General features: G+C 36.3%; 1 protein-coding gene across 6 annotated transcripts in view; it reads right to left on the bottom strand.

The window, feature by feature from the left end:
- WWP1 (WW domain containing E3 ubiquitin protein ligase 1) overlaps positions 1–16889 on the bottom strand; it is a 139788-nt gene that overhangs the window by 24642 nt on the left and 98257 nt on the right. For all 6 annotated transcript variants that reach the window (XM_012518097.4, XM_012518098.3, XM_004474756.5 and 3 more), the window contains 6 exons: positions 14966–15041; positions 14787–14858; positions 12337–12425; positions 7919–8078; positions 5005–5138; positions 4769–4909 (listed from right to left, as the gene is read on the bottom strand). In XM_012518097.4, coding sequence (XP_012373551.1) covers positions 4769–4909; positions 5005–5138; positions 7919–8078; positions 12337–12425; positions 14787–14858; positions 14966–15041 — 672 coding nt within the window. The remainder of the gene's footprint in view (positions 1–4768; positions 4910–5004; positions 5139–7918; positions 8079–12336; positions 12426–14786; positions 14859–14965; positions 15042–16889) is intronic.

The raw sequence follows: 16889 nt of genomic DNA, 5'->3' as shown, positions 1-16889 counted from the left end.
CTGGTTTGTTTTTCAAAAGATGAGGATGCAAGATTTTTGCTTTTTCATGTACCTGGCTTCCAATACACTGTGGCCTGCTAACTGCTTCTCATTTACGCAAATAGCAGCTTTTCAACTTCCTTGAGTGTCTGGGGATACCGCTTTGTTATTGCTTTAACTCCTTTTGCAACATCAGCCTTTTTTTAATCACTTTTTTATTTGTAATGATGGTGGAGACCGTTGTTCTAGGCATATAGTATTCCCTAGCAAGATCACTAATGTGAATACTGCTCTCAGATTTACCTATTTCCTTTTTTTTCCCCTCAATGGTGTACAAAGTAATTTTCTTTTCTGCTCAGCGCTATCACTACTCAATTTCTTAGGTCCCATGATGAGAAAAAACTGCAAAAATACACAAAATGACCATAGAAGCTAATCTAAGACCACAATGGGATGTGCACAGGGCAAGTGATACGGTGTGATTAATGTGTGCCCCTTTGTTTCAGCTGAAAAGGGTAGTGAGTCACGAAGCAACCAACACTCACAAGTTCTAGCTTACACGTCAAATATGAAACAAGCGACATGTCCCAGAACAAAATTTTCATGTCAAAATGTGTCTAGTACCAAATTCAACAAGTTTCAAAGCAATCAATTACCAAGGTATGACTTATATATAATTAATCACCAAATCTGTCCATTCTATCCCTGTAACATCCTCAAAAATCCTTCCTCTCATTTTTATCTCTACTGCCTCTGCCCTGTTCCATCCAGTTCTATAATTATCTCACTATCAGGCAAGTGAAAAACCACTTAACTGGTCTCCAAGGCTCCAGCAATACCCCCTTCTGTCATACCCAATTCATCCTCCACTTACATGCCAGAATTACTTCCCTCCCCCCAAAATTCTGATCATCCCATTTTGTTTTCAATTTGTTTTTGATGACTTATAATTTAGAACAAAAACCCAGGTTTCTTTGAATTATATTAAAAAAATACATAGTCTCTGTAGATGACCGCACACTGGTTACCATCCCAGCCACCTATCTGATCACTACTTCTCACCATCTCGTACCCTTGCCACAGCAGTGTACATGCAGATTCCCTGGACAAATAAGCCCTTTAATGCCTCGATTCCTCTGCTCCTGCTGTGTTTACCCTCCTGAAAAGCTCACCCTCTACCAGGGAAGCTCTTTTAAACTCTTTAAGACCAAACTTACATATGAATTCCTATGAAGAACTTTCTTGACTCCTCCTGAAGAATAGCTCCCTTCCCATTTTGGATCCTCACAATTTAAACATGTTTCTAACATTCACTGACACATAGATTCACTGAGGACCTATTTTGTGAATTGAAAACATGGTATCACAAAAAGAAAAGTATTATCATATAACTGTAAAGCACAAAATTAATAAACCAGATTAGAGTCTGTTACTGTTTCAGAGACTGAAATGAAATCTTCAAAAAACTGCTGTGTTCAGGATTAGATATCAACAGTTATGTAGTAGATACTATAGAGGTACTTTTTAAAATAGGGGTTAACTTAATGCAAGGTACAGAGTTCAAATTAGCAAACTATATATAAATCTTATATGATGAAATTCTATTTAAACTACTTTTGATATTTGAACCACTGATAACATTAAAAAGAAAAAACAAACAAAAAACAAACCAAAAAAACCCCCGAGGTTGGTGCTATTTAATAATTATTGTTGGATCTTGTAGAAGATTTAAGGCTTAAATATAGAAAGCCCAGGCCCTTATGTACTACCTTTTAATTTCTTCAAAATGTAAAGGGCTTCACTGTTTTTCCTGATAAGTATCACAGATGTTCACTGTATAACAAAACAAAACAAAACAAAAATACCTCAGCTCAGAAAACACAACGGTTTATAAAGAAGAAAATCCATTATTGGTAATTCCCCCATCTGGAGACAACAGGTTTAGCAGAAAAACAGGGAGCAAGATATCTAGAATGCCAAGCTAAGAAGGTTACATTTAATTCAATAAGCAGAAAGACATGACAGATGACAAAATGAAAAGCCTTGGCCATTTTCAGATTAAGAAACGAAGAAAAGATTGTTAAGATGGTTTAGCAAAATAACAGCAGTATCTGTTAAAAACTCTCTGACTTAGCATTTTACTTTTTGAATATACCCAACAAAGACAAAAGTAGCTGGGTGTAAGGATTCAAGGATTCATGCTTAAGGAGATTTTCTGGTGCCTTATTTGTAGTGGCCCAAATTGGACACAACCTGAATGACCCCTAGTAACAGAAATGGCTAATATAGAATAGATAAACCGTAACTTATTTTGCTGTTAGACAATGAGTTATATCTATCTCAACTGATAGATCGAGTTACTGAGTAGCATTTATATGATTCTGTTACTGAAACAAAGATTTTTAAAAAGTCACCCCTAATATTTTATACATACTTTTTTTATGAAAGGAAGAGACAAAGACAACACCTAGTATCCAAGTGAAAAAGAGGGTGAGAATGGTAATACCACTGATAGAAATAGGTCAAGAAGAAGCAATAGAAAATACGAGAAATTTGATTTTGGACACATTACTTTTGAGATGGGTCATCTAGTAGTTCATGGGTTGGCAAACTAATGGCCTTGGGCCAATTCTGGCCCACCACTGTTTTTGTATAGCATGTGAGCTAAGAACAGTCTTTACATTTTTTATATATATACTTGAGAAACTTTCTTTAAAGATACTTAGATTATATAAGTGTTACAGACAAAAATATAAGGGATTCCTATATACCCCACTCCCTGCCCCTCCCACATTTTCCCACATTAACAACACCCTTCATCAGTGTGTTACATTTGTTACAATTGATGAACACATTATGGAACATTGCCACTAAGTGTGGATTATAGTTTACATTGTAGTTTACACTCTCTCCTGTGCAATTTTGTAAATTATGATAAGCTATATAATGGCCTGTATCTTTCATTGCAATGTAATTCATGACAATTCCTACAATTATTTCCCATATGGGCACAATCTATGATAATGTGGAAGGATATAGTTGTGCAGTTGATGGGTATGAAAGAGTCTTTACATTAAAAAAAAAAAGGTTGAAAATTATTTTAAAAATTGTATTTTGTGATGAAAATGACATGAAATCGAAATTCAGTTTCCAGAAATACTTTTAATTGGAAAAGAGCAACCTTTATCTAACAGATCGTCTATGGCTCTCACTGCTTAACTATAACAGCAGAGCTGAGGAGTTGCAACAGACACTATATGTGGCCCACAAGCCTGAAATATTTATTATCAGGCCCTTAACTGAAAGTTTGAATCTACCTGGCTGGCAGATGAAAATTATATTCTAAAGTTCAAACATAACTTTAACTGAAAATTGAAGCTGTGATGTCAGAATATTTAGAGAAGAAGGTTGAACACACAGAACCTTGGGAAAATAACCACATTTAGGAAATGGAGATTTAGGGAACCATCATAAAGACAATCAGGGTGGTAGGGGATCACAGAATTCAAGAGAACATGAAAGTTTCAAAATTGAGGTTGTATTTAGCAATATGAAAGAGTAAGCTTAAAAGGGAAGTGTAACATACAATAGGATACGAGCAATGGACTCATGGTCAACATCTGGGTTCTAGACTTGGTTTTGCTACTCCCCAACAGAGCCCCAGTCTCCTCGTCCAGCAACGAAGAGGCGGGTCCAGTCTTTCTAAAGACCCTATTAGTGCCAATATTTTATGATTTTTTATCTGGAAATTGAAAATTAAATGGTAACCTTTAAGAGAGCAGTTATAGTAGTATGGTGAGGGCAGAAGGCAGAGCAGACAGTAAGAAGCTGACAGCATGAAAGTGGAGGTCACTGTAAAGAATGCTGGAACTCTTGGGAAGGAGATCAAATAAATTTATGTCAGGGAAACGGACTTGGCCCAGTGGTTAGGGCGTCCATCTACCACATGGGAGGTCCTTGACCCATGTGGAGCTGGCCCATGCGCAGTGCTGATGCGCGCAAGGAGTGCCGTGCCACGCAGGGGTGTCCCCCGCGTAGGGGAGCCCCACGCACAAGGAGTGCGCCCGTAAGGAGAGCCGCCCAGAGCGAAAGAAAGTGCAGCCTGCCCAGGAATGGCGCCGCCCACACAATAAATTTACGTCAGAGGCAAGGGAAGTTCTTTTTTTCTTTCTTTTTTTTTTGGTACACCTGAGTTTTGGAGTACTTTTCAAGCATGTTTATGAGTAGAATGAAAAAGAATAGAGGACAAATGATTGAAAAAGATAAGTGAAAGAGGGAATAAATGTGGAACACTTTCCCAGAGGACGAAGAAAGGGATGAATTTAAGGATATAGATAGAGGAGGAGTTAGTTCTAATATGGAAGTAGTTCTAAAAATTAAGGTCAATAAAGCATCACCTTGGGAAGCGGACATGGCTCAACTGATAGAGCGTCCATCTATCATATGGAGGGTCCAGGGTTTGATACCCAGGGCCTCCTGACCCATGTGGTAAGCTGGCCCACACACAGTGCTGCCATGTGCAAGGAGTGCTGTGCCATGCAGGGGCGCCCCGCAAGGAGAGCCACCTTGCATGAAAAAAGCGCAGCCTGCCCAGGAGTGGCACTGCATACAAGGAGAGCTGACGCAGCAAGACAATGCAACAAAAAAAGCAACACAGTTTCCCAGTGCCACTGGATAATGCAAGCAGATGCAGAAAAACACACAGTGAATGGACATAGAGAGCACACAATGGGGCAGAAGGGGAGAGAAATAAATAAACCTTTAAAAAATAAATAAAGCATCACCTTACCCAATATATTCATCTTTGTTCTCTTCAGTCACAAGGATATTTGAACCTCCCAATTTCAGATCATGTGAAGTAACTTTTCCCAAAATCTCCATGTCAACAGAAAAATACATTTCTAAGCCACATTCTTCAATATTATTGTCTCTGAACGAAACAAAATATATTCACTAATTAACAAAATGTATAAATGGATTTCAGGAAAAAAACGAATCTTGTTGGAAAAAAAAGAATCTTCAAACCTTATCCAGATAAGGGAGTTATAAAATTCAGTATCGATGGATTCCAAATCCTTAATAGTAAGTTTTTTACTTAGCATTCGCTTGTAGAATGGTAAAGAGAAACCAGTATCGATAAACTTTCCATGAAAAAGGGCCTACCAAAGAAAACAAAAAAAATTTAATTGAAAATTTACAAAATAAGTATTTTCTTATTCAGAGCAAAATAATAGAGAATGCATGAGCCTTACAGGTAAAAAAACAAAAAAAAAGTACTTGAATGGCATAAATTATGAAATCTAAAGTATTTTAAGTGTTAATTATGAAAAGCAAAATCTAGTTCACTGAGATCCAACACTTAGCTATATGGTACACTATCCATACTTATAAAGAAGTTACTTTCTTGTACACCTTCAAACCCTGTGTCCTCACCCTCAATGTACTTCTGGCAAAATTCCAAGGTGAGCAAAATCCAACACAATCTACTACATGCCTAGACATGTAGTAGATGGACATTGGAACACGCTAAAAATACATAACCATGCTGAAGAGTTCATGACTAATAAACTCAAGTGGGAGCTTAGTATATTTCCCAACCGCATTCACTCTCCCAGATGACTATTTCATTCCTTCTCTTCTTTCCTTAAATACCTCTTTACTCCTCACGCTGAACTGATGATATCGCTTCCTATTTCAATGAGGAAATAGAAGCATTAAGAAGAGAACTTTTAGCATTCTACCACATCAGCTAATACCTAGCATTTGTACTCATATATTCTTACATGAAAGTTTTCTGTTCTTTGTGCACTAAACAAATTTTCCACTCAAAGTAATTCTTCCCATATTCCTTATCTCATTGGACTTGTCGATTTCTTTCTCCTCTGCTTAATCGCTGCTATCAGAATACAGATGCTTTAATTCTCCACCCATTCTGGACCCCACATCTGCTATTAGTTACTACCTGCTTTGACCTTTTATAGCAAATTTATTTAAAAGATTTGTCTACATCTTCTGTCTCCAATTCTCCTTCCATTCTCTCTAGAATTCATTCCCATCAATCTTTCTTCACTACCACTCATAAATTTCTTCTAAATGACCAATTCTCAGGCCTCATTTGAGTCTATCAGTTAACACCTGACATCACGGAACACTTTTCCAATTTAGAAACACACTTCCTTCTTTCCTTTGCTTTTGGGAACTCTGTTTGCTGGGTTATTCTCATTTCCCCAACTTATGTGCTTGAACATCATCTCAAACGATCACACAGCCATTTTTTAAAAAGATTTATTTCTTTCTTTCTCCCTCCTCCCTCCATTGGCTGCTCTCTGTGTCCATTTTCTGTGTGTTCTTCTGTGTCTACTTGTATTCTCATTAGGTGGCTCCAGGAACTGATCCTGCGACCTTCCAGAGAGGGAGAGAGGCAATCATTCTTTTGCTCCACCTCAGCTCCTTGGTCTGCTGCGTCTCTTATTATCTCTCCTCTGTGTCTCTTTTTGTTGCGTCATCTTGCCGTGCCAGCTCTCCACGTGGGCCAGTGCTCCTGTGCGTACTCCAAGCAGGCCAGCACTCTGTGTGGGCCAGCTCGCCTTCACCAGGAGACCCTGGGCATCAAACCCTAGATCTCCTATATGGTAGATGGAGCTAAATTGCTTGAGCCATATCCACTTCCCTCACATAGCTTTTAATACTCTCTATATGCTGAGAACTCTCAAATATGCCTATCTCTCACCTAAATGCTCTCCATAGCCAGACTTGTATATCCAACTACCAATTCTACATCTCTGCTTGGATGGTTATAGGTATCTGAAATCTAACATGTCCTAATCCAAGTTCTTGATTCCTCCTTGATCCTACCCCAACTGGCTCTTTGCTACCTAACGCCAAGTCACTATCATCTCTCACCTGGAGGTTGCAAATGGTCTCCCTGCTTCCACTCTTGTTTTCCTATGGCACAAATTAGTCTCTTCTACACAGTGGCAAAAATACTTGGTAAAATTTAAGTCAGATCATGTTTATTTGGATCCTACCACTCCCCTGCTCAAAACCCTTATGTGAATTTCTTAAAGGCTCCACATTGTACCTCTCAACCTCATCTCCTACCACGTTCTCTTACACTTTGCCCCTGCTACCCTAGCCAAGCTTGCCTCTTCGCTATTTCCCTACGCCTAGAATTTTCAACCCCTCACTTCCTGCATGTTTCTATTCATGAGGAGGCCATCAAAGAGGTCTCCTCTAACCATACAACATAAAAGAGCAAGGCTCCCTTTTCTCTCAGCACATATTTATTAGCCATCTCCTTCCAAGAGAATTTAAGATCCCTGACAGAAGGAGCTGTGTCTGTTTTTCATGGCCCACTACCAGTGCCTAGAAGAGTGCATGGCATCATGATAGGAGCTCAATAAATATTTGCTTAAAGAATAAATAATAAAGTGCAAATAAGTAAATGGAAACATTTCTCAAAAAACAAGTCACAGAACTTTTGAAAAGTTCTGAAAATTCCAAAAACATCAACTGAATTATTAGATAACTCAGATTGTCCTTTTATAGAAAAGTAGTCACACTATAATTAGTTTTTTTAAGGAGGTACCAGGGATTGAACCCAGGACCTTGTACACATGAAGCACATGCTCAAACACTGAACGACACCTGCTCCATTTAAATTAGGTTTTAAGTTTTAAAATGAAGACACATTTAAAGACTACATAGTTATATAAGTATTCCCCATATTTGTAACCTTTATTTCATGCATGTATGCAAAAAATTAATTTTGATAATTTCTGGGCAAACTTCCTTGGTAATAAAATTTGTGAATAGCCAAAAACAAAGATAATGTTTATCATTTTTAAAGTACTATGTAAAATACTTTGGAAACAGGCATGGTTGAAATAAAACAGACAGACAAATATATAAATTTAAAAACTCAAAGTGAGGAACTCACCATAGCGATAAAGCGACCAATGAAGCAAAAGTATGAAAGATGATCTGGATTAATGGTTGATGCTGGATTTATCTGCAAGCAGTAGTTGTTCTTGCCAGCATACTCAAATAAGCAATACATTGGGTTCAAAACTTCATGGGAAAGTAAAAAAAACCATTCTCTGTGAGGAAAGAAATGAAGGTTTGGAAAAAAAAAATATTCGCATATATGTAAATTTTAAGAGACATTAAATACATTCATACATACTTCATACCTCTGCTCAATAACAATAATTCTGTTGCTCAATGTCAGCCCTTTATTTAAGTACCTCTATAAACAGGCCCTCCCTTCAAAGTTACCTACAACTTCCTGTGTTGCAGCCAAACTCACTATTCCTCACACATAGCATGCTTATTTCTACTGCCATGCTTTTGTATGGGTATGTCTCCTCAACTTCCACATAGCTCATGCACACCCTCCTTTTCCTTTCCAGTCCAGCTCAAATCCTACTTTAGCAATTCTCTATATTCCTATAGAGCTTAGATATGTATTAGTTGCTGAACACTTTGTGGGAACCACCTCACGATATTGATTTTTACAGGATCCACTCCATCCACCAAACTGTAAATCCCTCACAAAGGCAAAAACCATGTTTCTATGTTTTGTATTCTTCACTCTTACAGGCACTCTAGAACCTATACACAATAGGTTTTAGCAGGTATTTGTTGGTGACACTGTGGAACGAAGCACTGCTGCTATAAAACAGTTTTAATTTTATCATCACTGCATCAAAAATTAACAAGGTAAAATTTTTTAATGTGATAAACATTCCCTAATTTTTCACCAACTTTTGGTCTCATTTATTTTAAAAGTCCAGTATATAAAATCCAAATAGAATAAATAATAATATATATTACAAAATAAATAATTTTCAAAAAGATCTTTTCAATTAACAATTTCTTCTAAGTAGAGTTCCAAACTCAAATGCCTATAGTGGTTACTTAGTAAATGAGTAAAAGGGGTTTACTTCTCTAGACGGGATAAGCATGTTCTGTTTACCCACAACTGCTCCATTCTTCACTGTAGCCCTGATAAAGTGTGATTATTGGGAACAGATGTGGTTCAAGCAGTTGAGCACCTGCTTCCCACATGGGAGTCCCAAGTTTGGTACCAGGGCCACCTAAAAAAAAAACAACAACCAGCAAACAAATGAAAACACCAACTCAGGGGAGCTGATGTGGCTCAGTGGTTGAGGGCCGGCTTCCACACACAAGGTCCCAGGTCCCAGGTCCCATGTTCAATCCCCACCCCTGGTACCTCAAAAAAAAAAAGTTATTACTGGTTTTAAGAAGAATTGCTAGGCATGTTTTCACAGTCCTTAGACCACTGGACAATGATAGGCACTGTACTAAAATACAGTGTATACTGCTCCAAAGGGGAAGCAGCTATTCTGCTTCAATCAGCTGATGCCAAGTGAGAAGGTAGAAGTATGGGCCTAGTGTTTTTAAAGGGAAGCCAGAAATCTTCATCAAGCATAATCTCTTGGTTTTTCAAAGTTGTCATTAATGGAAACAATTAAAATCACAATGGGGGCCACCACTATTGAGGTTAGCTCTGGCCTGGGCAGGCTGTTTGCTAACTCTTTTTTAAACTTAAAAAAATTCAACCCAGTAAGCTGCCTAAAGTGTAGATAAGGCAGGGAAAGACTACCAGTCCTTAAACAAAATTGACTGCAAAATGATAAACACCAATGAATAAAATGAAATCCAGTCCCAACCACTAGTCTCAACACAGTAGTTGAGCCAAGTCAATTTCCTTCTGAAATGAGGCTAAGACATGCCCCCAAGGAAGAAGGGCTGAGCAGATCTAATGATAAAGTGTTTAGACAAAAACTACAAACAAAATTTTTAATTGCCTCAGATTGCTTTCGGCAAACAGAAGCCCAGAGAAAACAATCTATTCACAAAAGAATGCCTATCACATGGCACCTAAGATACCCAGATACTAGCAGGAAAGAAGGAAAAAGTCTCAACTAGCTAGAGGTGGAAGAATTAATTTTAGACAAATCCTTTTTTACACTCTCAAAAAAAACTAGAGATACAAGGTATTGAAAATATTATGAGACAATACATGAGCTAGCAGAGTCCAGAGAAGAACATGAAGAAAACAATAAAACCACTAAAGAAATATCACATTAGATACAGAAAAACAGGGCAGTACTGCAAAGAGTCAGTGACACGAAGAAAGGCTGAGAAAATCAAAATGAAATGAAAAAGCACAAAGATAAAACTGTTCAGAAAAAAGATGACAGACATGTAAGACCAACAAAGGAGATTCCACATACCCATGACTGATGTTCCTGAAGAAAAATGGAACAAATGGAACAGAAAAAAATATTCAAATACAAAATAGAACAAAACTTCCCTGAAAATCTTAGTAAGTTTAAAAAAGATATAAAACAATCACCAATGAAATTAATGATCATCAAGGAAAAGACTGTATGGGCACCCAGAGGAAAATAACAAGTTTCCTACAAGGGGCTGGCCTCACCCGTTACAGTACTACTAACTATTTAATGCAGAAGACAGTGAAGTAACACCTACAGAGTTCTACAGAGACATGCGGTGTGTGAGAAATTTTTGCCTACTGAAGATTTTTGTGTACAAAAGCAACGAAAACCATTTTCTCAAACATGCTAAGGCTCCCGGAATATAATATCCTTGTGAACTCTTGAATAAACCATTTGATGGTAAATCTAACCAACCAGTACATGAATCAAAAATGTTTAGAATAAGAAAATGATGGTATGGAGGACCCGGCTATATACATTAAAGTCATCACGTTATAAAATTAAACCCAAACAAGTTGAAGCAAATACAGGTTCAGACAAGAATGTAAATATTAAAAAGTCAGATAATGTAAAAAAGTAGCCATATTTTCTCATTTTTTATGGTGTACCTTTAACATTTTAATATTTCTGAAATTGAGATAAAACACAGTAGATGTGGTAAGAATATTTATTATGATATTAGTGTTTCTTGTCTGGAAAAGCTTCTTAACCAATGATGTTTTGGATGAGGAAATATGGTAATATAAGCAAAGCTGATAACACCATGTATATTTGCTCCCACCAGCCATGCTTGGTCCCACATCTCTTTTGGCCGGTTATTTTTGAAATTACGATTATTTAATTTTGTATACCTGTGAAGGTAAATTCAAAAGGAGAGTTGTTTTCTATGAAAAGAAAGTTGAATTCTTTGGAAAGATTTAATGAAAATGTTTCACTAAAAATTAAATAATCATATTAGGGTTGGGTGAGGCAATTGAGGACAAAAAATTTTTTAAGGATTTTCCACTCATAGTGCTACGTAAGTATTAACAATATATTTAGTGAATGGAGAATTTTTACTCTTCAAAGAAAAAGACTCAGACTGGATTAAAAACACAAACATAAAGCCAATTTACACTGCCATAATAGCAAAGTATAAGAAGCAACTTTATGTATGATGACCTATTAAGTACAGTATCTGTATACAATGGAATACTGCGTAGCCATTACAAAAAAAAGTATTAGCCCTATATATTCTGATATGGAAAGATGTCCAGGATATGTAAATGACAAAAGTACATCACTACAGAAAAGTCTAAGGTCATATATATTACTAAAAGGAAAGATAAAAAAATGTAACATGGAACTGTAAAGCATAGTAAAACCACATGTGAAATGTGAATATGGGTAAAACTGCATATATAAGACTATTTTTCTCTGAAATTGAATAAATGTGTGTTCACACTTTAAGATGTTAATAGCAGACAAAAACAACAAAAAAACCACTTTGCTAAGTAAAAGAAACCAGACACTATATATTGTATGATTCCATTTATATAAAATGTAAATATAAATCAATATATAAAGATGAATTTAGATTAGTGGTTATATAGGACTGGGGAAGGACGGCTAAGGGGTATGGAGTTTTTCTTTATGGAATAATGAAACTGTTCTAAAATTTTTTGTGGTAATGAATGCATAACACTGTGATTATAGTAAAAGCCATTGATTCTACACTTTGCATAGATTGTATGGTATATGAATATATCTCAATAAAACTGCCTAATTAAGAAAAAAGTACACTGTTATATCATGCACATTTAAGATTAAGTCTGTGTTTAAAAAAAACAGCAAACACATTTGCACTATATCACATATATACACAAATTTATATATAACGTACAAAGAAATGTATGGAAGGATACCCGAGATAAGGAATCTTTGGCTACCTCTAGAACTGTGGGAGTATTTTAATGTTTGCTTTTTAAAAAATTCTGGATTGCTATTGGAAAAATATAATCTAGTATATTCATACACCTTTTTAAGAATACATCCAATGCATACATTGAGGCACTTATTTCAAAGCAGATTTGTGTTTTTTTTCTTTTACCTTGCTAGACCACCATAATCAAGTCCTTCTTCTCCTCTAAATATTACATATAATCGTCTCCTCAAGTCATATGGTTTTAATGCCATAATCTAATTAAAAACAAAAACATGGATATTTTAAACACTGATATAAAGCCTAAGATTCTTCCAAAACAATTTAAATTTCATCTATATTTTCAAAATTACATAAATTCCTTATCTTATACAGTAATGCCTTTATTTCAAGGGATCAAATGATTTACTCCACACCGTAGATAAAGACTTACTTATTAAGATTTCTCTATTCACTTTCACAAGTGTTAAAGAATAGTTCAATTTTTGGTTGGCTGCAAGAGAAGAGTTTGGCACAGAAAGCTTTCAGGGCAAAAAAAATTCTCTCCACACTTCTCCTTACAAATAGTACCTAAGTCTTATAAAAGATGACTTGAAAATTCTTCTGACTAGTAACATTAGCAAAGTAAAAGACCTTGCTCTTTGTCCTGCTAATACCGCGAATCCTCACTTCTCAGAAAACAAACTCAGCTACAAAGATTTATAAAATGATGAATTTACATATAGGATATTATATCATAATTAATAGCTATACTGAATTTTAGTAATCCTTGACAGCTTACAGTAAGGTTACTAGTAGGTAGTAACTTTTGGGTAAAAATTACTTCCAGGGAGTAGATGTGGCTCAAGCAGTTGAGTGCCTGCTTCCCACATGGGAGGTCCCGGGTTCAGTTCCCGGTGCCTCCTAGAAAAAAAGAAAAATAAACCACAGGCAAAACACATGAGGAAACCAACTCCAGGGAGCCAATGTGGCACAGTGGTTGAGTGGTTCAATCCCCAAACTCTGGTATCTCAAAAAAGAAATTACTTCCATCACACATGTCAAAACCAAAGCTAAGACGAGCATGTCTGGTCAGGACACAACAGGTCTTGCCTGAGGGGCAGTAATGGCTCAATCCTGCATTCCAAATAGACCATGACTCTCCTCAAGCTAAAGCAAAAAGCCAAATAAAGTGCACCATGAATTTAGAGATATATTTACTAAAATAAAGATCAAACAGATCTTGGAACATTTTGATCCACTTTGACAAATTAATTTTGCTAAGAATGGATCAACTCAAATAAGCAAACAAAAAGTTTTGATTATAGTTACATTAAGTATTTTGCCCAAAACCTAACACCTAGCAAAACTGACCTAAGATTTGAATGTCTCTCTCACTTCAGGGTGCTAATTCATCTGGACCTGTACAAGTATAGTGAAAAGTCCCTGTGTACCTGTGTATACAGGGAATTTTTGGTACAACATTATAATACTTTGGAGGAGAGTGTGAAGACTCATGAAAATTCTCTAATTCATCAGAAAAAAAGGCTGACAACATTTGCATTTTTAAATCTTCAGATAGTTTGCAACTGATTTAGGAAAGGAAGATGTGCTATATTAATTTAGTCATTCACCAAATATTTATTAAATACTTGTTCTGTGAGAGGAACTATTCTAGGTCCTGAGCATAACAGTAAACAAAAGAGCTCTAGCTCTCATGGATATTACATTCTAATAAAGCAGACAGACAACAAATACATCATGTCAGGTGGTGATAAGCTTTACAGAGAATAAAGTACCAGAAATGAATAGAAGTGACTCTAAGGGGGGTGAACAGAGACTGCTGTTTTGAATAGTATGTTCACACAAGGTCTCTTTAAAACTGTAACATGTAAGCAGAAATTTAAAGGAGGGAGCAATCAGCATTAGGGTTATTAAATGAACATTCAAATGTAAAGTAGAGATTGAGAGGTGATGAATTTTTTGTCTGTTTTCTGTTTTTCATTATTTGAAATAATGAAAATGCTCCAATAATGACTGATGTGATAAATGCACAACTATGTGATTGTGACAAATACACTTTGGATGGAATGTATGCTTTATTAATATGAATCAATACAACTGATTTGTAAAAAAAAATGTAATGTGGCATCTATCAATTTATTATCAATTTGGTAGCCATTATGAAACCTTTCTTGGTTTAGGTTAATAAATTTTTCGCAAAGTAAAATAAGTGCCAAAATAGATCAACCTGTCTCAAGCTATATTTAAACTTTATTTTAGTAAGTACACATACAAATTCATGGTAGAATTATTTTGCCTCTCGGCCCCAGTACCTTTATTTATAAAATAGAGATATTAATAGGAATATAACATAGAACGATAGGAGTTATTTCAAAGGGTTATTCTGAGGATGAATTGAATGAAATTATAAATATAACATGCCAGTGGCAAGCACATGGCAATCACATAATACAGAGCAAGATTCATTATGACTCTTATTACAGTTGGAATTCTCTGTGGTAGTCATTATTACAGATGTGTTCTGGATGGTTTAAAATTTCCAAAACTCTAAGTCCCTTAAAATAGAATATGATGAGACAAGTAGTACTGTTTCAGTATGGTAAAATATTCCTTACCTGTTGGAAGGAATCTTCAAACAACGTCTGCCGGGATACATTGATCTTCACGTGACTGGGTAGTGCATTAGACTAGAAACAAAAATAATATCATAAAATCATGTAAGCGACAGTGTATGTGTTATGCAACAGTAAGACTAAATGAGTACGAAGATAAGATTTATTTACCACTGTAGTACCTGGCACAAATAACGGAAATGAGCAAGTTTCCACCTAAAGCTGCGTTCATAAGCAATCTGTGGACCACCTTTCGTTCTAAAGGAAAACAAAAACAAACCACATTATCAGGAGTGATGTCCTTCAGATGGCAATGTAAGACACTGCTATAAAAATTTCTGCTCTGAAACAACTAATAAAAGGGCAAATCTCACTTGCTTGGAACTCTGGATAAACCACCAAAAAATAAAGTAGGAGATCTGTAACTCTAGTCTGCCAGTCCGTACTTGCCCTATCACTTGGTCCCACACAGCTTAAGAGTCACACAGTGGCAGTACTCTGACCTAGCCACCTCCTGTTGTGGCTACAGACACAGAGCCACTCAGGGCAGCAGTTTAGAAACCCACTCACATTCAGGCACAGGGACCCAAGGCCACAGAGACCCAAGGCAAAGTCCCAGATGTACAAAAGAGACCCAGGAAACAAAAGAGACCTGCAGAAGAACTGCTGTAAAGCAGTATATATACCCAACTTGTTTTCAAATTGCTGGAACACCTAAATGAAAGAAACAAAACAAAACAAAACAAAACAAAATAGGCCTTTTTGTACACTGACCTCATTTGGCTCCCAGGGGCAGGATACCCCAATGAGGAAGTTACTGGAGGCTTCATAGAAATAGGGCAAACTCAACTACTCTAAGGCATGGTAGGCCCTAGAACTAAAAATTGTAATAAAAATGGGGCAAGAAGCATGGGAGAACAGTTGAGCGAATCACAGCTGCTGGGAAGAAAAATATGCACAAAAACGAACACTGTAGTCCAGGACTCCTGGAGAAGTAACAGAGGAAAGGAAATCTTCTCCTGGCGGTAAAACAACTGCACACAGAAAGGCAATCTCAAAATTTGCACTGCATGTTCAGGGCAAGAAACAGATACAGAAGACCTGAAAAAATCTGACTAAAGGTTCAGTGTGAACTGGAACAAGCGCTGAAGAAGAGTCATAATGCATAAACAATCAACAAAACTCTAGCTAAGAGGGAGAAACTGACCTTCAGAGTGTGCGTACCAAAGTAATCACATGTCCAGATCAGCAAAAAAATCATAAGCCACACTAAGAAACATGAAAATATGGCTCAGTCAAGTGAACTAATTAAAACTTCAGAGAAGACACAGAATTTGGAACTAATCAAAGTTGTTCAAACAAATCTCCTAATTCAATTCAAGAAGCTAAATATTGATAGAAATAAAATAAATATGTATATAGAGTTAAATGATAAAAGAAGAATTAAGAGTTTAAAAAGAAACATAACACTTATGGGGATGAAAATACAATGATGGAGATTTAAAAATACATAAGAGGCATAGAAGAGCAGATTTGAACAAAAAGAAGAACAAGAGAAATTATACAGTTGGAAGAAAAAGATAGAGAAAGGAATAGAAGAATTTGAGCAGAGACCTGTGTGACGGAGTACAACTAACATGCTACCATGCATACTAACATGCATACCATGGGAGTCTCAGAAGGAAAAGAGAAGTAAAAAGGGGCAGAAAGAATACTTGAGGAAATAATGGCTGCAACTTTACCAACTCATATGAAAGGCATAAATATACATGTCCAAAAAGTGCAACTTATTCCAAGCAGGATAAACCCTATTCCAAGACACATAGGAATCAAAATGCCAAGTACCAAAGATAAAGGGAAATTTCTGAAAGCAACAAGAGAAAAGTGACTTGTCACAAAGGATCCTCAATAAGAGCAGATTTCTCATCAGAAACCACGTAGGCAAGAAGGCTATGCTATGATATACTTAAGGTACTAGAAAAAATGCCAGCCCCAAACTCTTTATCCAGCTAAACATTTCTTAAAAAATAAGGGAGAACTTAAGCCATTCATGGATAAACAAGAGTTCATCACCAAAAGACTTGCCCTATAAGAATCGCTAAAAGT

The sequence above is a fragment of the Dasypus novemcinctus genome, chromosome 14 (assembly GCF_030445035.2).
Source record: "Dasypus novemcinctus isolate mDasNov1 chromosome 14, mDasNov1.1.hap2, whole genome shotgun sequence".
NCBI classification, from domain to species: domain Eukaryota; kingdom Metazoa; phylum Chordata; class Mammalia; order Cingulata; family Dasypodidae; genus Dasypus; species Dasypus novemcinctus.
The sequence above is the reverse complement of the archived record's forward strand: the minus strand, read 5'-3'. Positions and strand labels throughout refer to the sequence as shown.